Source organism: Rattus norvegicus, chromosome 17 (genome assembly GCF_021556685.1).
Source record: "Rattus norvegicus strain SHRSP/BbbUtx chromosome 17, alternate assembly SHRSP_T2T, whole genome shotgun sequence".
Taxonomy (NCBI): Eukaryota; Metazoa; Chordata; class Mammalia; order Rodentia; family Muridae; genus Rattus; species Rattus norvegicus.
The window spans coordinates 23278998-23301266 of NC_141550.1; the positions used below are offsets into that span (position 1 = coordinate 23278998).

General features: G+C 44.3%; 1 protein-coding gene and 1 long non-coding RNA gene across 6 annotated transcripts in view; one reads left to right on the forward strand and one right to left on the reverse strand.

The window, feature by feature from the left end:
- Positions 1-22269, forward strand: part of Nedd9 (neural precursor cell expressed, developmentally down-regulated 9) — a 179050-nt gene that overhangs the window by 64400 nt on the left and 92381 nt on the right. For all 4 annotated transcript variants that reach the window (XM_087590011.1, XM_087590013.1, XM_087590014.1 and 1 more), the window contains exon 2: positions 57-197. In XM_087590011.1, the coding sequence (XP_087446137.1) occupies positions 104-197 (94 nt within the window). In that variant the 5' untranslated portion in view covers positions 57-103. The remainder of the gene's footprint in view (positions 1-56; positions 198-22269) is intronic.
- The window catches only part of LOC102548345 (uncharacterized), a 34340-nt gene continuing 20173 nt past the window's right edge, over positions 8103-22269 (reverse strand). Inside the window, exons 8-13 of one of the 2 annotated variants that reach the window (XR_015641226.1) lie at positions 20532-21265; positions 18635-18871; positions 14857-14957; positions 13709-14741; positions 10352-10431; positions 8103-10248 (exon numbers count right to left, since the gene is read on the reverse strand). This is a non-coding gene — a long non-coding RNA (uncharacterized LOC102548345). Of the gene's footprint in view, positions 10249-10351; positions 10432-13708; positions 14742-14856; positions 14958-18634; positions 18872-20531; positions 21266-22269 lie in introns of those variants that run through there. The other variant, XR_015641227.1, reaches the window with a different exon arrangement.

Consider the following 22269-nt stretch of genomic DNA (forward strand, 5'->3'; position numbering starts at 1 on the left):
GAAATGTCTCGACCCATTCCAGAGTTTTACATGCATTTCTAACTTGTGTCTTCAAGGCTAGCGAACTGTGAGTCTCCAACACCAGCCTTGTTGACGGGGAGCTATGACAAGGAGGAAACAGGCCAACAGACTGCAGCCCTGGAACTATCCTGGAGATCCAAAGTGCCAACGCTCCTTAAGGGAAAATGTGGGCGAGGGTGAGTACTGACAGAAAACACGATTTTGTGATTCTCTTTTCTCTTATGTCACGGCTATCTATTCCTCTCAGACCATGTGACAAACGAGGTGCCAAGCCTGGAATTGATATCTGAAGAGAAAACATTAATTATAGGACATCAGATAGTGCTCTGTTTGGTGATTTTCCACATAGATATGCTGCTATGCACAGGGACTTGTCTTCCAACCAGGAGTCTCTATTGCTGTCACCTGGATACAAGTGGAACTTAGGAGAGAAGGTGCTTGGGTAAACCTGGAACCCTCCAGAACTATTCAAAGCCTAGCAAAGGCAGCGTGTGTGTGTGTGTGTGTGTGTGTGTGTGTGTGTGTGTGTGTGATCTTTTCTGCACTGATCATGTTGAATAACTCCATTCACATTAAAGCACTCCACAAGAAAATGAACTTTCTCTAGGGTAGTTCAGATGAAAATGACCAGCTGTTCTTAATGTCTCAGGCTTATGATACTACTTGGGAGGCTGAAACAGAAGTTCAAGACCTACCTGGGCCACAGAATGTGTTCAAGACTGTCTAAGGAAATTTAGCAAGACTGCTTAAAAGTAAAACGAGAGCTGTGGTAGAGTTCTTGCTGTGCATGACGAAAGGCCTTGATTCAGTCCCAGGCAATATAACACAGACATAGACACACACACACACACACCACCACCACCACCACATACACATTACACACACTACACACACACACTGAATATACCAGACATACAGAGAAACATACCCACATACACACATAACATGCACACACACCACCACATACACAACACACACACACTACACTACACACACATACACACACACACATTACATACCATACCACAGACACAACACACCACACACAGAGGTATACATACACATATACACACATACATCATCACCACATACACCACTCACACACACACCATATATATCACACCACACACACATACATACAACACAAACATCATATACCACACCACACACACAACATACACACACACATACACACACACACACACATCACCACCACTACCACATACATGTATACATGAAAATCAGTTCATCTATCTCATTATGGAATCCTAAAGACTCTTCAAAATAAAGAGAAGGGCTTCCGCGTAATGTACCTATGGACTGACTCCTGAAGGGGGGAGGAGTCGTGGCATGGTGCGGTGGCGCAGGGGTGAGGAATCTGTATTTGATCTCATTCTTTATTTAGTAGTGTCAGCCAAGAGCCAGCTGCTTGGGCTCTTTGGTCCCCTGCTTCAGACCTTATAAAATGGCTCTAGGAAGCTTTAAAAAATGCTTAAAATGTCGTGCTTTAAAGAAAAGTTAGTTCTTCTTTGATACCGAGAAGCATCAACTACAGACCAATAGAAAATCTCTGAGCAGCCACAGCAAGCAGACAGACCTCTTTGGCTTGCAGGAGAAGAGGCTGTGAGGTAGCTATGACAGTAAATAAAAGGACTGCCCCAGAAGTCATTAACAACCACTTGAATTTTCACACCACCTTGGTGCTTTAAGACAAAGTAATGACTTCCAGCAACAACAATGAAGATTCCCAGACACAAAACTGTCTTAGCTTTAAGTCGTCATACCGGAGTTGAGAATGGACAGGAGTTGGGAACAGCTCAGGGACACATTTAGCCAGGACCATCTTTTGGGAAAAGCTCTGCCGAAGTCATAAACACTCTCAAATTTAAGCTTCCTTCAAAAACCCAGTAAAGGAAAGCAGACCCGGAGGTCACCGTTCCACTGTGACGTCAGCAAGCAGTGGAGAGGTCACACCGCACCTGCAGGGCCATCTGAGGCTGCAGAAGGGCTAGGCACCCTTTGCAGAGTTGTTTGATTTTGATTTGTTTTCAGAGAACTGGTAGTTAAACATTTACCCAGGCACACCTGGCGAAGACAAGGAGGCTGGCTCAGAAGTGTGTAAACGGCAAAATACCATTGGCACTCATACTCTGCTGCCTCAAAGGAAGGCAGGAAGCCGACCATTGGAAAGGCGAGTTGTGGTTAATCCGGAGACAAAGCTAGATCACACTTCACAGGGACAAAAACAATCCACAGACACTGTCCCTTCTTCCCTAGTAGATACAAGATCGGTGCAGAGCCAAGGTCAACATTTTCTTTGTATACTTATGTCTGATTAAGAGGAGGATGTGATGTATGTGGTGTTCAAAGGAAACTCGAGCTTCCCAAACTCCAAAGGGCAGCCCATATATCCAGAAGTGAGCTCAAAATGGACTATAGGATTTCTGGCAGTTAGAGAAAAGCCACTGTTTCTCAACAACTTGGGAAATCAGTTTCCATCAGCCAGAGAGTCACGTGTACTTAACTCTGGCAGAAGAAATGTACGGCACCTAAATGCATATCAAGACCTGGCCCCGCCTGCAGCCTGCTCAGTATCACAAGTGCTTACCTTTACACTTGTCAGTGTCCATGCTAATGTCCTGGTCCTTCTCACCTCCTTACCTTAAACTCCCTCCAGCTTATGGGTTTCCTTCTCCACAGCGACTCATTCTTCTTATAACCCAGCCATTCTCAAATCTATCTATCTATCTATCTATCTATCTATCTATCTATCTATCTATCTATCATCTATCTATCTACCTTTCTATTCATCTACCTATCTGTCAATCTATCATCTATCCACCCATCATCTATCTATCTATCTACCTTTCTATCCATCTATCTATCTGTCAATCTATCATCTATCCACCCATCATCTATCAATCTATTTATCTATTCATCTATCTGTCAATCTATCATCTATCTATCATCTATCCATCATCTATCTATCTATCTATCTATCTATCTATCTATCTATCTATCTATCTAATCTACCTTTCTATCTATCCCATCTATCTTGCTCCCACTTCCTCTCTCTCATCTCTACCCCCACCCCGATTCCTCACTATCTCAACTATTCTCTCCTGTCCTGTTTCATTCCATCTACTTCTTTATTTGCTCTGGACTCTTCCAGAGGCCTCTGGTAGTTCTCTCTTTCACATTTCCAATACAAATCTTAACCATATGGAGCAGTCATTTTGCCAGTTTCTTTACTATACCCCCTCATACATGTATATATTTGTTGCCAAAGCCCAGGAGAGGTACACGTGAATCGCCTTTCAAGGGCCCAGCCTCTCATAACCAAACCAAGTTGCTGACTCGACTCGTATAAAATATAGAGCATTTGTTTCCACTGCCTTCAGTCGCCCACCATATTCAACTCCAAATATCTGAGTGTGATTCTTCACCTGCTTTAATCATCCATCTTTCCTCGTCCACTGGGTAAGTGTACTCTTGGTCTCTCTGGCTCCTGGGACCTGCTAAGTCCTCCTGGGTACCTGCCATGTGGAATGGCTACACCTCTCATCGCCTGGCAGCAAGTTGCTGTGTGCTTCCACTGTGATTGGGGCATCTCTTGGGTAAGACACTGACCCCTCTCCCTGTATTGGAATCTTCCGTCTGGCAAGTTTTCTGTTTTCAACCTTATTCCCTAAATCTCTCCTTGCTCTGTTCCTGGCTCCCTCTCTACCGGTCTCTCAGATCCTGGAGCTTGACTCACCTGCCTTCTCTAATCTCAGAGACTACATTAAAGCCTCACTGGTTTACTGCAAATGCCTTGGCCCCAGTATATATAGCTCAATGGCCAAAATATGGCACACTTGATCCCCAAATTCTTGCAGATCGTAACAACTTCTACGACCACACAAGCGAATGATCTAAAAAACGTTTCTCTCTAAACTTTCTCCGCTCCCCTCTCTTGACAGCCTCACAAATCCAAGTCTTCCTGGGTCTCCACTCACTCTGACCAAAGGGTTTTCTGGGTGTGGATAACATTGAAATGTTGTCACACACTGTTCTGCCCTATATAAAGCTGGCTTTTGACCTTTCTTCTCTAGACCCATGCATGCTTGTTTTAAAGTTGTCTCCGAAATCTCTATCCTGGGTCGAGCTGCCCACCTGACTCTGACAGAGAGGAGGAGGATAAAACAGAATAGCTCGTCTGCTCCAGAAAAACAAAAACAACAAATAAACAAATAAACAAAACAACCCCCCAAACTATGTACTTTAAAATACCATAGTAATCCATGCCCCATTGAGATTTCTGCTACTTAGCCCATACTCCTCTTGGTTTTGCTAACGACTCTTAAAAATGAAAAAGCATGACCACCAATGTTTAACCCCGTTGACCCCACCCCTTGCGTACAATGCAGGCGTGACTGTACACACGCTCTTTAGTCATCCTTTAAAGTATAACTATTCTGACATCCTTAGAGGGATGCAGAGATGCTCGCTAGTGAGAATTACTATCCTGCACCCTTTAACCTTCCGGTTTCTCCTGGGCAAATGAAAATCATCCTAATTTTATTAGACCTTTACAAGTTTAAACCAAAAAGGATACTTGACCCAAAAAGGCGTCTGAGAAGCATTCGCCCATGCTCTTCCCTCTGTCTCAAAGAGCTCCCTGGCAGCCATTGACTGCAGTTGAGGCAGAATTGGAAGCTTTTGTCTTCTAACTTGTGGGAGAACGGATGTTTCACAAATCTTAGGCACTCAGAAGCACCAGTAAAGATGGTTGAAACACAGATCTCCAGACACTACCCATTCTCAGTGACTCTCATCCTGGGTGGGGTCCAGGAATGGAGCATTTTGGCAAATCCGGTGTCATTTGCTGATATGCAGAAAATCTGAAGGCTTTCTGATTGAGGTCATGGTACTACATATCTAAGCTCTGTTAGTTCCACGCTGAGAAGATGCCTGCAGACGACCCTGCTGCTCTTGTCGTCATGGATTCTGTGAGTCCAGGTAGGTGTGCATCACAGCACAGACTTCTTCCTCTTGCACAAATATCATGTCTTCCAAAACTGAACTATGCACATACCACGTTAGTTACAGAGTGAAAGTATTTCCTTTTCTGGTCCTCTAGTTTTACTGAGGTGTAAGTCAGCCGTGAAAAGCAATTTAGCACAGACAGGTGTTTTATTTAAGGATGTGGGTCCCCTTGGGCTTGTCTGGGGAATGAGAAGCACATTTAAGAATGGGGTGCCTTGCAGGTGTGAAGGCAGCCTGTTAAGAGGCACATCTGGATCGAGGCTTCATTCTCTTCTCAGATGCCATTGCTGAAGGGTTTCTATGTCTCATGATGGCTCACAAAGTCCAGCTGTGGAAATTTCCCATCAGCAAGACAGACCAAGGCCCGGGGAAGGCAACAGAGTCTGTGGGACCCCGAAATGCCAATGAGCTTTCCCTTTCTTCTGAACACTCCACTGACGTAACCCCAGCTCATGAGGGCTTACAGTGTCTTCTATGGTTCCCTTTCCCCACAAACGAGCCTCATTTATTCTAAAGCATGAAACATGAGGAATTTCTTGAAAATGGCACTTCTACTCAGTCAACATATGGCAAGAAAGATACTGTGTAGAACAGACTTAAGTAGACTACTTCCCCTGACCTATCAGTAGCCACCCAGACCTAAGTCACTTTCCACATGATGAGAAATCCCAGAAGGGCTCAGCAGTTAAGGGCACTGGATGCTCTTCCAAAGGACCACGGTTCGGTTCCCCGAAGCCATGTGCAAGCTCATGATGCTCGTGAAATGCTTGATCTAGTGGATCCAATGCCTTCTTCTGACCTCTGAGAGTACTTCAAACCATGTAGTGTGCAGACATATGTGCATGTAAAACACAGACACAGAGACACACAGACACACACATACACAGAGACACACAGACACACACATACACAGAGACACACAGACACACACACACAGACATACACAGACACACATACACAGACACACACACACAGACACACAGACACACACACAGACACACACACACAGACACACACACAGACACACACACAGACACATATACACAGACACACACACAGACACACACACACAGACACACACACAGACACACACAGAGACAGACAGAGAGAGAGAGAATATATCTTTAAAATATCATAGAAGCAGTAACTTACACTTACACTCACTAAGAACTCTACAACAGCCTCATGCTCACCAGCCCTATATGTACATTGCAAACTGGGGGATGGTGACTTCTCTGGTTTATATTCCTGATAACAAGATTGACTCTGTACCTCTGTGGATTGGTAAAAGACGTTTTCGGTATCATTTCTTCATGCTCTGTCTCTACTCTCTTTTAAAACTGTCTTCCAATTTAACTCCTGTGACACACATACAATCATTGTTACATTAAAAGGGAGTGTAATACTCTCTCCCAGCGTCACCCTCAGAACTCTCAGGTTTTCACCGGTTCACGCAGAGAAAGCACCTAGTTTATCCACAGTGCTGTTTACCCCCATTCTAACTTCTGTCTTTGCCTTACACTGTTCCCTCCGTAACTAAGCACAGCTGGAAGGTACATTAGTCAGGATAATGCTATAGCAAGTTGCGGTAACAAGGAAGCCCAACAATCCCAGAGGCTCCACATAATGCAAATGAGTTCTTCCTTGTGGAACAGCACCCGACTCTCGTGGTCAGCTATACCCGGAAAGACTGCGCTTTTTCCACCATGTGGCTCTGGCTTCTCTGGGTCCCTCACTTCTAGCAGTGTTGAGGAAATAGCAGGCAAGGACATATAAGGAGTGAAGGATCGAAACTCAGCTCAAAGAAGATAGAGAAATGGCCAGGCATGCAGGTGACAAGATGACTCAACCTGGTATTTTCCAGAGGACTTCTCACCTGCGGGCACCAATTCTTATCCATAAGTGCCCAGAAAGAGCCAAATATGGTTGACCCTTCAGTCTAGATCTTTATCTCTAGGGCTCCAGATGGAGAAAGACTAGGAGTACTCAACCCCAAAGCCATAGTTCCCAGGCAGCATCTGTGGGTCTGAGAGCTGGACAGATGCAAGCTTTAAGAGGCAAGTGCCACACCTGTATCCCGGCTGAGAAGGACGAGGCAAGCGAGCTGTGAACACAGCGAGCTTCTGCCTACAGACATGCGCCATATTGATACCCCCTGGACCACTGCATTGTAATTCTGAAAGCACTTTCTCTCCTACAGATACTTTTGCTTCTTTCTGTGCAGTGATTGAATCCAGGGCTTGGGCGCTCAGTATGACCTCTGCCCCTGAGCTCTAGCCCAAGCCCATTACAACTCAAACCAACTCTTGAATGCTTACAGTTAGTGTACTGACTTCCCAGGACAAATGTGAAGGCCTGTATAATATTGGGAGACATTCTAATACTAATAATGTTTGGGTAGCAGTATAGTGGTTGTAACATTGTATTGTTAACAATGAATGTAACATTCATTAAAATGAGATTTTTAAGCCTAAAAAAAAAAGAGGCAAGTCCCAGTAGCAAACTCTAATGGGAAATGCACCCTGGGTTCCTAGGGGAGGTATGATTACTCTCAGGAAAGCTGAGCAAAACAGAAAGAGAATACATGTGATGCTGCCTCCGAAGGCCTGTGTTTTGGACTTGATTCTTTCGAGATAAGTTTAAAGGGTGGAGACAGGGCTTATGGGAAAGATGTTCTGAAGGGGAGCTTGGCTTGCAGCCATCATGTGGTTTGGGGAAAATGCGTCTGGAAGGGTTGTCCTCAAGTCAGATAAAAGGTGAAAAGAAACAGAGGCTTCCGAAAAGCAAGATAAAAGCAAGGAAATGGGTGTGAGCCTCCAGGGTCTCCTGGTAGGATCTGAGAATGGCCTGGGAGAGTGATATCTCGTCGGCAGAGAGGGCTCATGTGTGATGAAAACCCATATATCTGCCGTTCCTTCTCTACATACGTGAAACCTGGGCAGTTAGTCACATGGCTGTGGTAAAGAAAATTCTAAGTCCTCACGTACCATCAGAGAGTTTGTACATCTACAGAATCACTGTTTTGTCTTTGTTTTTTTAATATTTATTTATTTGGCAAGGTGGGTGGTGTGTTACAGCACAGAATGTGAGGTCAGAGGACAACTTGCAGGAGTCAGAGCTATGTGAGTCCCTTGGCTTGAACCCAAGTTAATGAGGCTTGGGGTAAGAGGCTGCGCCTACTGAACCATCCCACTGGCCTACGTCTATAGGTTCTTTAGCCTGGCTAGTAAAAACCTATCTGATACTCACTTGTATGTGTGTTGTGTGTTGTGTGTTGTGTGTATGTGTGCATGCATGTGTGTGTGTGTGTGTGTGTGTGTGTGATACTTGGGTGTGTAACAGAATCATAATATATGCTGCAGGCTAGTCTCATACAATCTCCCTGTATTTATTTCCCAAATTCTGGGATTGAGAGCACTCAGGAAAGGACCTGATTATATTGTCCATATTTTTAAGGCTCTTGAAGAAATTATTTAACATCTGACATCTCCCATAACAGAGAGGAAAAAATAAATTAAAAATATCATCTGTCGCTTGTCTGAAAATGTTAATTCAACCTGTACATTTCTTAATATTAAATTAAATGACGAACCAGTTATGGTATCACATGCCTGTGATTTCATTACTTAGGAGTCTGAGGCAGGAGGATTGACATGAGTTTGAGATGGACCCGGGCTACCAAGTGAACTCCTTCTCAAGACAAATGTACAAAGGTGAAATAATAGTAATAAGGTGAATAATAGTAATAGTGGAAAATAAGTTTATAGTAGTAACCAGTTACTTTATTGTCTTTCCCAATTTTATCTTTCCATTTCGTCATAATTCTATTTCCTAGATGACAGATCTAGTAATAGACACAGGAAACCTCTTAATCTCAAGGCTAGCCAACCTCACTCTTTGGGTTTCCATCTCTTTGTCTTCTTTCCATGCTAACTGTGACACGCATGCATGTGCACACACCTCCAAGTTCTTTCAGGATATCCAAGCCACCCGCCTCCCACCCTCAAAACCAAGACTCAAGCTCAGACTTTGCCATACCCAACCCATGCTCAGAAAAACTCATTAATCTTGTTGGTTCCAAAATGACTGCTAAAAAAAAATGGTTTCCCCAAATGGCAGGGATAAAGTGCACTCTAGAAACAATGAAGTTACAGAATTAATCTCATAAAACATTTGCACAAAATTTAAGGGAGCTAGAGAGACCAACTTAACCAGTTATGGAAGTAAGCCAAGAAGCCACTCCTCTCTATGTAAAATGAGAAGACTGCACAGCCAGGCTTGGTGGCAGACATCTGTAACTGTGGTGCTCAACATGCTGAGGCAGAAGAATTCTGACATCCGGGCTAGCCTCAGCTACACAGTGAGACCCCGTCAAGAGAGAGAGAGAGATGGAGTGAGAGGTGCCTCAAACTTGAATTATGGAGTGTAGTAGGGAAAAACCTGCGTATGGTTGCCATTTCATGAGCAAAACGTCAGTTAGCTGATTGAACAGGAGTTGATTCACCACAAAAGCACTAAGAGAATCAGAGAGTTACAGAGGCCCCCAATGCAGAGCCCCTATCCAGGTACCTAGGAAAGATATCGTTTTGTTGCTGTGGTTCATTAATATGCTGGATATCTCTCTACCCTATGGCCTAGACTGCCTTACATCGCCAACAGTCAGATTTTAAGATCTCTCTTCTGACTCTACAGTTATCCCAAGTGTCACCAGAGCTGCAAAGCCTGCTGGTCTACTCACCAACTGCATTTATTACCTTACATTAATATCATTCTTATAATGCTAGATCCTGCTTCCTTTGTAAGCATGCCAACCAAATCTCTTTTATGAGCCTAACAGATCTCAGGCCATTGTGTACGCCTCAAGGTCAACAGCACACTAAGTGATGGATTCACTTAAGCAGACAGAATGTTGCTTAGCAACACATCAGCCCTTCCTCTGAATGAGACTTGGGTCATTGTGACATCATCACATTCAAAGGTTGTTCTAATACTACAGCTGACTTCAGTGTCTGGACAAGACAGTTGCTGTACAGCGAGCCAGAGACAGGCTGTGGGCTAAAGGGATGGAAATAGTCAAGACCATTTCATCAGGCTGCTCTATCTGTGACTCCACCATAGACAGCTTCTTCAATGGCAGCAACACCCTTGACAAAGTAATGGTTTCCAGGTTTCCAGGTTTATCTCCTTCCCTTGCAGTGGCTGTTAAATGTGAAATACAGTGATAACTCATTGCAAAATCCAGTTTCCAAATGAGTTACATGGTCCCTCTCTCCCATTAGGCAATAGGTGTGGTAAGTCTTACCCTTGTTCCTTCTCCACTCTGCCACCGACCCCAACTCTGTCTGGAATCTTGAGCATGAGATGTCAGAATTTACACAAAACCTGTAAAAGCAAGGAAAAAAATAAGTTATATGGATTACTATAGAATCTCAGATAGGAATACATAAGACAGTGGATAAAAATTAGGGGATGGGGAGTGGGGAATGCTATGCCCTGACGCACACAGAGGAATACTGCTGTACCACAGAAATGCATAAAATACTGTCAATGGCAACCTTAGGAATAGAACAAGATAACGTATAAAGCGAAACAAGCCAGGCGTGGGGTGAAACGAGGCAGGCCTGAAGACACCAACTGCACCTTTCACACTCAGGAGTGAGCCAAAGAAGCTGATCTCACAGACATAAAGTAGAACACTGGTCAGTAGAGGCTTGGAAGGGCTAGAGTCTAGAGAGGAGAGATGGAGTAAGGATGGTTGACGGGTTGGGAAAGGAAGGATAGCATAAGGGTCTACAGCACAGTAGGGAACTGTAATCTTATAACTAATCAAAGAAAAAGCAAACCTGATAGAGACAATTTTTGGATGGGCCAAGCACATTGCTAAGTGTTTGACATGAGCAAGCCCATTATGCTGATTGGACTGTGACCCATTTGCATACTTGTCCTGAAGCCTCACACTACCCCCATAAATAGGAACAAATAGTTAAAACATAGACCATTGGGATGGAGAGATGGCTCAGCTATTAAAGGCCAGGCTCACAGTGACAACAATAACAACCATAACAACAAAGATATGGTAGAGGGATGAGAGGTGTTATAGTAGGGAAAGGGAGGGTGGAAATCATGTATATGCAGTATAATCATGCATGAAATTCTCAAAAATTATCATCCACGAATTAAGAAAAATAGCTTTAGTTATGTGTCTGGGATTCTGAGCCCTAGTTATACCAGATTGTGACATATAAACCTGTGTACCAACATGAATTGCTTGGTCTCTTTAAAGAGATCTATTGAAGCATAAAGGGTGTGTACAAAATAAGTGGACAGAAGGCTCCACTTTCATATGGTAACATATGTCAACAGTGATGAAGCTGGCCCTTCTCCCTGGACAATGAACAACTCCATCAATTCCTCAAGTTTCCTTTTTTAGCCCTACCTCCTGACTCCTCCCACCTTCCATGGGCCACCTATTTCTTTAATTTTTAGGATTTTCTAGAAATGTGTGAAAAAATCAAAGATATGCTGGCTTTTGTATGTGTGTGTTTATGTGTGCATATTTGTGTGTGTTTATGTGTATGTGTTTGTGTGTGTGTTTGTGTGTGTGTGTGTATGCATATACTTGGTGTATATACATGTTCATGGAGGTATGTACCTATATACATTCTGGCTTCTTTCACTCAACATACTTCACTTGATTTCTATCCATGTTTAAGCATGTTTAAGCATGTTTTATCAGTCATCCATTCCTTCTTACTGTTGCTGCATAGTATTCCTTCTGAGTGGACCACAATTCACCTGCTTATATTTGAAGAAAACTTGACTTGTTCTCAGCTTGGGGCAGATAGAAATAAAATCCTTTAAATATTTATGTTAAAACAGTTGTAGGGAAATACACCTTCTTTTCTCTCAAGTAATATGTGGCATGGGAATAGGCCATGCATGTGGTCCACTCCTGACTTTCTAAGAAACTGCCAAACAGCACCCCCATCAGTAATATGTAAGTGTTCTGGTTTCTCTACATCTTTGTCAACACTTGGTATAGTCAGAATTTTCCTTTAACTTTAGCCATTCTCATAGAGGGGTGGAGTGACATTTTCGGAATTTTATTTGTGACTACAGATATTAAAACATCTTTTCATGTGAGTTTTGGTCACCCCAATTCTCTTTGGGGGGCAAGGTGTGCACATGACTGTGGAGGCCAAAGGTCAATACTGTGTGTGTTCCTCAGTGACTATCTTTGTTTGTGAGATAGTATCACTCACTGCCCTGGGGTTCACTGACCCAGCAGGCTGGGCTGACTGGACAGCATGCTCCAGTAATCTTCATGACTGTACCTCTCCAGCTCTAGATTACATGTCTGTCCATGACGCTGTGCCCAGATTTTGTACTTGGGTACTAAGGGATTCAAACTCAGGTCCTTACGCTTGTACAGCAAACACTTTCCCAACTGAGCCATCTCCCTAGACACCCACGCCTTGTGTTCTCTCATAAAGTGTCTGTTCAAGTATTTTCCCATTTGAACAGGATTGCTTTCTTATTTCTTTGGTTCTTTTTTTCGGAGCTGGGGACCGAACCCAGGGCCTTGTGCTTCCTAGGCAAGCGCTCTACCACTGAGCTAAATCCCCAACCCCCTGCTTTCTTATTTCTAAGATTGAGTTTCTTATCCATCCTCACTTGGTCAAACTGATGTGCTATGGTCTGTTTCTTCCAAAACCTACCTTGCTTTATAATTTTGTTAACAATGTGTTCAGAGTAACCAGTGTTTTATTGTGGATGAAAATCTATTCATTATTTTATGGGTTGTGTATTTGATGCAAATACCCTTTGTCTAATATAAAGTCACAGACATTTTCTCCCATAGATTATAGTTTAAACTTTACACTTATCGCTTGCTATTTATTTGATGGAAGACATGGACTAAGGTCCATCTCTTCCTATGTGGGTAGTCTATTGTTCTGACAGCATTGGTTGAAAGGACTGTCCCTCCACTTGGTTTTCTTTGCTTCTTTGTCAAGTCAGTTATTCATGTATATGTGGGTGACAACCCTGTTGTATTGACCCCCTTGTCTATAAGGGTCTACACTTGTGAAGAGTATGACTTTGTGAGTCCTGACACTAAGTCATAGCATTCCTCTGAGCTTTTCTGTAAAGTGTCTTGCTTTTAGCTTGTTGCGTTTTGGTTTTGTTAGTCTGGGTTTGTTTATATTTGCATGTGAAGTAAAAACGTCTTTCAATTTCTACCAAAAGATTGCATTAGGATCTTGCTTGGGAGAAATGTTGTGGACTTTACCAGTATTGAGTCTTCTGGTTCTTGAATGCATTGTGTGTCACCATTTCCTCCCCCCCCCCCTTTTTTTGTTTTTGGTCTCTAACATTGTATGGTTTTCCATGAATAGAGAACTCTTGAGGAACAGTGGTGGTACAGGCCTTTAATCTTGGCACTTGGGAGGCAGAGGTTGGTGGATCTCCCAGAGAAATCTTAAGAGACTTGAGCATGGGAAGAGAGGGTGGGGAGAATCCTCCTCTAAAGGAACTGAAGGCTCAGACCCTTGGTCTTCCTTCAGCCGTGCACTATGAAGACAGGAAGGAGGGGACAGTGTGCCTGTTTCCCCAAAGTTCTGATAGCAAAGAGAAAGATCGAGGTCATGAGCTCAGGCACCTTGGTCCAATCCCAACGCTGATGCATCTCATACTTAGAAGATGCAGTCTCTCTAAAATTCAAGTTTTCTGGTCAGCAGAGCATCCTGGCAGCCCCTGAAAGGCCTCTGTAAAGATAAACTCAAGAGGCACTCAGAACAATTCCAGTTACGTATGTAATAGCAACTAATAAATATTAGCAAGAGCAGCTGATTTTTTATCAATAGCACCTTAGGCAAGAAAGTAGACATATTTTGGCTAACTAAGCAGACTGGGCCACTCAGGTAAAAGCTTCAGGTATGTCTCTCATCCCTTGGCCATTATTTTCCAGAAGGAAATGCTATTCTTTGGATTCTGAGGGGTAGCCACTGAGGGATGCCATCATGAAGGACAAATCAAGGTGTTCAGCTTTACAACTGGTTCCTTTATTTACTCGCTGCATCGTGAGGTCTGGGGGTCTGAAGAAGGCTGAAAGAAGGCTGCTTTAATTATTTCCCACTTACTACTCCTGAAATCTAAAAGCCTGATTCTCTTAGATGATGACTTGACCCTAAAGACTGTTTCCAGAGGCCTCACTACTACATCAAGCAGGAGGAGTCAGAGGACTCCAAGACTGGCTACCTCTGGTGTCTGAGAACTTTTCTTGTATGATCTGGTCCCAGATACTCACAAAAAAACAAGGTTCGAAACCAGGCTCAGCTGGTCTGTCACTCAGAACTTACTGAAGCCTTCCACAAAGCACAGACTCCCGATTCCTCCTCAATGCCCACCCCTGACCCCATTGTAGACCCAGCCAATGTCTTTGTTCTCAAAGGTAAGGAGTCCGCAGGAGTACAGGAGAAAAGGCATTTGCAGGAGTAGAAGTTCTTGGGGACGAGGATAAAGCAATATCTTTATTGGTATCAGACATGACTGTTCAATTTCCCGTTGTGTGATGCCCTTTGTTCTGAGCTCATAGTAGATGGAGTGGTGAGCAGCCCTCCATGGCGGTCTGTCAGCCATTTTCACCTCACACCATCAGCTTGCTTAGCAAGCATATAAACAAGAAGACTGAGCTAGAGAAACACAAGAGGGAAAGAAAAGTTGTTTGGTCTGCTGTCTGGAGCAGTCCATCCCAGGCCAAAAGGAAAACCCAACAATAACAACAGGGAGTTCACGGCCCATACTCACATCCGCCACGCCTTCCTTAACGGTGCTGGGGAGCTCTCCCAAGACGACAAGCCACTGGCTCATCCTCTCCCACTGTCATGACCTGAGAAGCTCCCATCTGTCTGGAAAGGATGAAAATGTCATCTGAGTCCATGAATCAGGGGTGAAGAAACTTCAGTTCTGCAGAAGGTTGCCAGGTGCAAGTGTTTTACAAATATTTGCTGTCATCTGAAAATCCATCATTGTATCTAGTACCCAGAAAACAGAGGTAGGAGTAGTGGGAAGTTCAAGGCCAGCCTGGATTCCACAGTAAGACACTGTTTTTTTTTAAAAGGTGGGTGTGGGGGAATAACTTGAATGATGTAATCTTCCAGGAAAAACAAACTGTGTAAAGGACATATGTTTCCTTTACCTCAGTAAAGCACATGGACAATCATTCTATTTATTTTAGTGACTCAGGACAATGGCTACAGTGTAATAATTAATGGTAAGGCGTCCACAGACCTAGCAGTGGTTTGCCCAAGCATTAAATGATCCCTGATCATGGCTACTTTATTTAATGTCATTTTCAGATCTTACATAAACTCTGCAAGCTCCTCTCTTTATCCTCCTTGTATATGGCCAGGACTCTGCTTATAGGCCCAGACATATCCATCTGTCATCTCTACCTTCTAGCAATTGCCACTGTGAACTAGAACAGTGGTTCGCAATTGTGGCAGTAAGATAAAATCCCCTAGGGATTATGTGTACCTGGATCACATCCCCCGAGCTGTGGCTCTACCATTATGGGGTTACTGCCTGGACACTCATATACCATAAACCTCCTTAGTTGTTTCTGTTGAGAAGTTCAGTCTGGGAACTACTGGAAATATGAAAATGATAACCTGCTAGAAATGTGCATAACATTAGATTAACCAGATCCGAGTCTCTCCTACAAATGAGCTTAGCATATTGACCTGGTGTGCGTTTAGGGATCTCGGGTCTTGTACTCTTCTTCCTGTTGCTTCAGGAGCATGACCTCAGGTTAGGGAGGGACAGGTTGAACCAGTAGTTAGATGCTCTGCCTAGCTCCGAGTCTCAATTCTGGCATTTCCTGTGTGACTCTGGATAAGCATCTTAACTTTTCCGTGCCTCAGTCTTATCAGAAAAGCATAAAGTGTGAGAAGGATCCGATGAGCCTGTGCAGAGTAGCATGTGGCAAACTGTTAGTACTCTAGACCTGCTGGGGTAAAAATAAAAAAGGGCAGACCAGTTCAGCTCGTACCCTGGCAGTCATGCTCTCTCGCAAGTTCTGGCTCCAGCGAGCCACTGGAACTAGCGCTAATTTATCTCAGCGGCTCCACGCTGACCCCTTGTCTGGGAGCCATTCCAACATGGCACCCTGTCAGGCCGCCCACCTTCACTCCCAGCTCTCTTGGCTGGTTTCCACCACACCATGCATACACATCCCAATTCTGTGATGGGCCTGGTGCACACAGCCACCTCTGATCCTCTGATCCAACTGAGAAGATGTAATTTGTCCATCTAGCCATCACAAAATCCTGGGCACATCTGTCCCTTAAGAATAGTCGTAACAACCTGTATTATGTGCAGAGAGGAATCTTAACATCCGCTGCCATGTTCTCCCTGCTTCCTCCTCCTTGCTCCAGCCTCCTCTGCCTTTCTAAAACTTTTCTCCTGCCCATCCTTCCTTCTCATCAATGACAGGCCTTGTTCTATCGTGTACCTACCTTCACCTGCATAATGGCATCACCTACACAGACCCTGCAGGGAATCGGATTTTCTGTAGACAGTTAAGGTGGGGAGATAGGGGTGTTAGGGCACCCAGGGGTTAGCAACTAATGGAAGCTGCTTCTAACCTAGGCAAGAATGGGAAGAGGATTGTCAGTACTTAAGACAAGTGAGGGCTGGGCAGTTATAGCAACTGACTCAGGTGAGATCCAGCCAGACACAAACCTGCCATCCCAGCTCTCAGGAGGCAGAAGCAAGAGGATGGCGATTCTAAGTCCAGCCTGCACTGTGTAAAGACATTGTCTCAAAAATGGTGAAGGAAGTAGGAGATGTTGCTCACTGTATGCCGGGTGCTGAGTATAGTCTCTAACCAGCGTCCCCTCTGTCACACACACACACACACACACACACACACACACACACACACACACACCACAGTATAATTGGAAAGAGAGAAGAGGGCACAAGGCAGAGAGGAAATCCCTAGCTTCTTTCCTTCCGGTCTCTCTCTGCTCCTGCTGGAGGCTTGCACTGGCTGGCTACCCACAGAAGCCAAAGAGAACATGGAAGCCACAAGCAGAGGACAGAGGATGAAGCAGGTAGATGGAAAGGCAGATGGAATCACGGCACAGCGAGCTGCATTCTTCTCCCCCTGGGCCTGAGAAGTTCATCAGGAACCAGCAAGGTTACATAGCACCAGCTTTGACACCCAAGATAGACTCTTCCCTTATCTGTTCTAATTCCCAAAACTAAGATGGGCCAACACTGTGATGGGGAAAGTTCAGTTGTTTTTATCAATGCCACAAGTGCTGGTATTGAGGACCCCAAGCATATGCTGTCGCCCCTCAGGACTAGTCCCTGCCCCTCTCTGTATCTTCTTCCTGTGCTCCTTTTCCACCCTCCCCCTGAAGATCTAAATACAGATGCCCCTTCTCCTCACCGCCTCAGGAATCCTGCTTTCTGCAGCCTAGCTGGCAGCATCCCCGGTAATGTCTTCCCTTACCACTTCCTTGTCCCCAAATGCCTCCTCTTTTTTTTTTTTTTCCTCTCACTCATGAATGTTGACCTTTAGTACAATGGAGACTCTAGTCATCCACCCTCTCATTCTCTACACAAGTAGCCATTCTTAGCTCAGCTCACATTGGTTCCACAAAACCTTCTGAGGTGTTTCAGTCACTGCCAAGGTCTGAGTGGTGTCAGCAGAGGCACAGGCTCTTCTGGCAGCTTCCGTTGTAGGTGTCAGGGCCAGAGATGACAGGAAGTATCCTTGCCCTCCACTAGCTCCCTCTGGGCCTTGCCACTGCTCTAGTCTGCAGACCCAAATGATCCACATTTAGGTTCCTGCCAGAGTCTCAGAACTTCCTTGTTCTGTGGTGATGCGTGCGCTTGTTTAAGTCAGAGCCTCTGCAATGAGTCTATCTTCCGTCCTGACATTAAGGGTTTCCCAGATCCTACAGCCACATATTCAGACTTAACTATTCATCTTTGCACTTTATTGAGCTTCTCTCTAAGCCCTTCAGCCCCTCCTTCCGGTACACACTCATTGTGCTCTGCCAATGGCCGTTACCCTGACCGGTTCCCCTTGCATGTCTAGTGATGGTTATGACTTTGTTTTCCCAAGGGAAAAAATAGGAGCCCACTCTTGGCGCCTCCCAGTACCATGTACTTAGTGTCTGTGCAGCATGAGAGACCTCTAGACAAGGCAAGATCTTCACGTTCAATGAGGCCTGGCAAGCTGGCATTTGGCAAGATTTTAACAAGTTAGCCAATCAGACCCTGTAACCTAAGCATTCAATCGATCCTTGTTCTCAAAGACTTGTTTTAAATTAGGAAAGGTTGATGGGGGCGGGGGGGGAGCTTTTATATCGCATATGATAAGGACCATTTATTTTCCATGTTGCAAGAGGAACGTGCATGCACATGTTACCAAAACCTCAGCACATCACAGTTAACAGTTTAGTCGTTCTGAGTTACTCTCCAGTCACAGGACAGATCGTACTTCCTAGAAGTGTCCAAGCCAAGACACCCAGGTTAAAGGAGGAGGATGAGAGCAACAGATAACACCCACCTTAGGAATGCTTGGCCACCTAGCCAGAGGGGCAAGACCGAACTCCCGAATGACTGTCTTCATTTACCCTTCCCTGAATAATCAGCTGCCTGGAGAGTTGGAGATGAGGTTGTGATAGACTTCGCATGGGGTGTTAATCCACCGACGTCTCAGATCAAAGTTCTCTGAATAAAGACCACCTTAAAGTCTCAATTCTTCACAATTCTCAATTGTGGCCACAGCATAAGTGTTTGTATCCTGGTTACAAGAAGACAGTGTGTGATAACTTGGACTAGCACGGGATGAATGCTGCTTAAGTAGAACATCAATGATAACAAAATTGCATCATGCTTCAAGAAAAAGAAGTATCTGTGACATTAGCATTTTCATGAATGAAGACCCCTTTCTTTCTTTTTTAACAGTTAACATATAGGTAACCAATGCTTTGCACTGGTGTTTTTATTTTTAATTGGATATTTTTATTTACATTTCAAATGTTATCCCCTTTCCCAGTTTCCAGTCCATAAACTCCCTATCCCATCTCCCCTCCCCTTTCTTGTATGAGAGTGTTCCCCCACCCAACCACCCCTTCCCGCCTCCCCACCCTGACATTCCCCTACACTGTGGGGTGGAGCCTCGGCAGGACCAAGGGCTTCTTCTCCTATTGGTGCCCAACAAGGCCATCCTCTGCTACATATGCAACTGGAGGCATGGGGAAGACCCATTTCTTTCTTGGACTTCTTGATGGATTTCCTCATCTCTATTTACATATGCAGAATTTAGGTGGCTAAGATGCGTCTTCCGCTTTCACATCTCGTGTGTTGGTTGACATTTTGAATTCATGACAGTATTGCATGAATACAGAATATATATCTGTTGGTATGTCTTAGGGCTAAAACATTATAAAGTAGGAATTGTGGGACCTTCCTGTTGACACAGGTGGAGGTGGGATTTGTACTTCTGACCTCTAGTTCCCATTTTCTTCGATGGGGTACATCAGCAAAGTCAACACCTTCCCCATGGGCCCCTTGCATCACTAGATTAGGACAAACAAGGCTTAGTTTTGAGCAACCTTGCTTGACTCCAAAGAATGTCTCAGCTCCCGGTTCATAGAGATGAACACAAATACAAGCAAACCATTAACTTGTCATAATAACACCTGTTACTATTATTCCCTCCTCACATCTGTCCCAGCTGCTGGTGTTGGTTGCTGGGTTTGCAGCCAACTGTTTCATCTATCTTCCCAGTGAGAAAGAAGTATGTAGTGTATGTTCGTGGTATAGCATATGGTGCTTTGAAAGAACAGTTCAATCAAGTTACTAGTTCAATCAAATACTGTACCCATTACCTTGAGCTAGTATACTGATCCTTTTGTCCATAGGACTCTTAACATCAACTCTCTCAGCGACTTTTAGGACTATATTCCTTTACTGCTAACCATAGCCACCATGATATACAAAAGAAATCCCTTGAACTTATTCATCTTGTCTACAGCTTTGTGTCCTTTGAGACTTAATCCCCTCCTCCCTTACAAGCCCCATCTACTCCGTGTTTTTAGGTGCTACATCTAAAACGGCATTGTGGGACTCTTTGTTTTATTGCCACTGGCTTATATGACCCAGTGTAACACTCCCTGGTTTTGCCTATGTTGTCACAGGTGACTGAGGAACTATTTAAGGCTGAGTAATAGTCTGGGTGAGTATGCGTTGTATGTATGTGTGTATTCCTCGTCACGTCATTTATCAGCAAATATACCAGTTGTTTCCAGATCTTTCTGTTGCCAACAGTGCAGCAGGGACAAGGAGGATACAGATAACTTTTGACATGCTAAGTTCACTTCCTTTGGACAGATATCCAGTAGTAGGATTACTCTATCATATGCTAACTCTGTTTTCAATTTTTTGAAGCATCTGCATACCATTTTTTTTCACAATGGCGACACCCGTTTCCTTCCATCCAACCATGCACAAAGACCCCTTTGTCTTCTACATTCTCGCTGGCATTTGATGTTCGGGAAGCATGGGGTCTGCCCGTCTGGACAGATGTGCTGTGGTTCTCCCTATGCTGCAATGGGCCGTGCTCAGCTCAGCGCTACCTACTTGGAGGATGGTTCTTTAAACACAGCGGGCTCAAGGGGCACATGGACTGAGGCATGGATCACGGAACTTTTCAGGGGGAACTCCCAGGCATTCATCCTCCTGGAGAGCAGGAAGCACTGTAGACGGCTGCAATAAAGTGAGGTTTAGCCATAATGTCACACCCTTGCCTGTTGGAAGGACCCAGAGTTTGTGATCCCCGCTGCATTAACCTTGTACCAAGGGCTGATGTGTGACTCGTGACTGGGGCATCGTTTCCAAGTCTGAGTAAGAATCTAAGGGCACAGCCTGGGTGACCCTACAGAACAGATGTAGGGACACTCCCCGTCCACAGGGTCAGATGGATCAGGGGCCATATTATCAGTCTGAAAGCATATCTGTGGTAATAAACCACCTTTATTACTCCCGTAAAACTTTGAGATGAGAATACGTGCAAACTTGAAGTGTTTCAGTGACGCTCAGAGCAAACAATGACTTCAGTTCTAAGCTGGTTCCTGGGCTTCATGCTGAGAGGGACTCTTGCAACTGGCTCTCAATACAACAGTTTGGTTTTGCTCTGAAACAAAGAACACAGACAAAAGAGCCCACAGTTTTCTCATCGTAGCATTTGGCTAAGTGGCACCATGAGAAAGGGGTATAGCAACTCTGGATAGGGAAGGGCCCTTTGTGCGGGCAACTCGGAAAGTTCTAGAGAGGAAAGACCCAGTCACACACAAAAGAACACAGAGCACTTCAGATTCTTGTTTGTTCATCCTGGCCCGTGTGGAAAGGAGGCTGTTTGGGTGGATAGAGGTGTTACCCAAAGAGCAAGCCCAGACCAGGTGATTCTCTAAGGATACAGGTGCCCTCCGTGTTACTGGGTGTTCATTTCTGCCTCCAGTTGTGCAAATAATGCCTTGGGGAATGTGGGTCTTGCTATTGACTCAAAGCCTTGAAATAAATGAAGTCATACTGAGTCACTACTAACAGGATGAACTCTGCCAGCTGGAAAGGGAGCATGGAGTTCAGCCCAGGGTGGGACCGTGTAATGAACATTATGAGGGAGTCGGCAGAGATACGGTCACAAGCCTTGGCCTCCGAGGCACTCATTGTGTGTGCGTGTGTATGGCATTTGTCACGATCTAGACTGCCCTCTCCATAAGCAAACTCGATCCCTTGGTATGGACTTGTTTTGGTAAAAGCTAAGCAGAGAGAGGCACTATTTATTTACAACCCTGTTTTTTAATATGTGTGTGTATACATTTACATATATATGTGTGTGTATGTATGTGTGTGTATATATATATGTGTATATATATAAATATAATTTTCAAGAATGTATCTGTTAGGTCTGGGTATGGTGGCTCTCACTTAGAATACTAGCATCAGAAATTTGAAACATTCCTCAACTATCTAGCAATTTTGAGGTTAGCCTAAGGACTATCTCAAAAAATTTAAAAAAAAGAAAAAGTCAGATCAAACAACAAAAATACATCTACTAGGTTTAAATATGCAAAAATATGGATGTAGGTAATCATATACCTATGTGATTCTCAATATTACAAGGGTCCTAACATATCT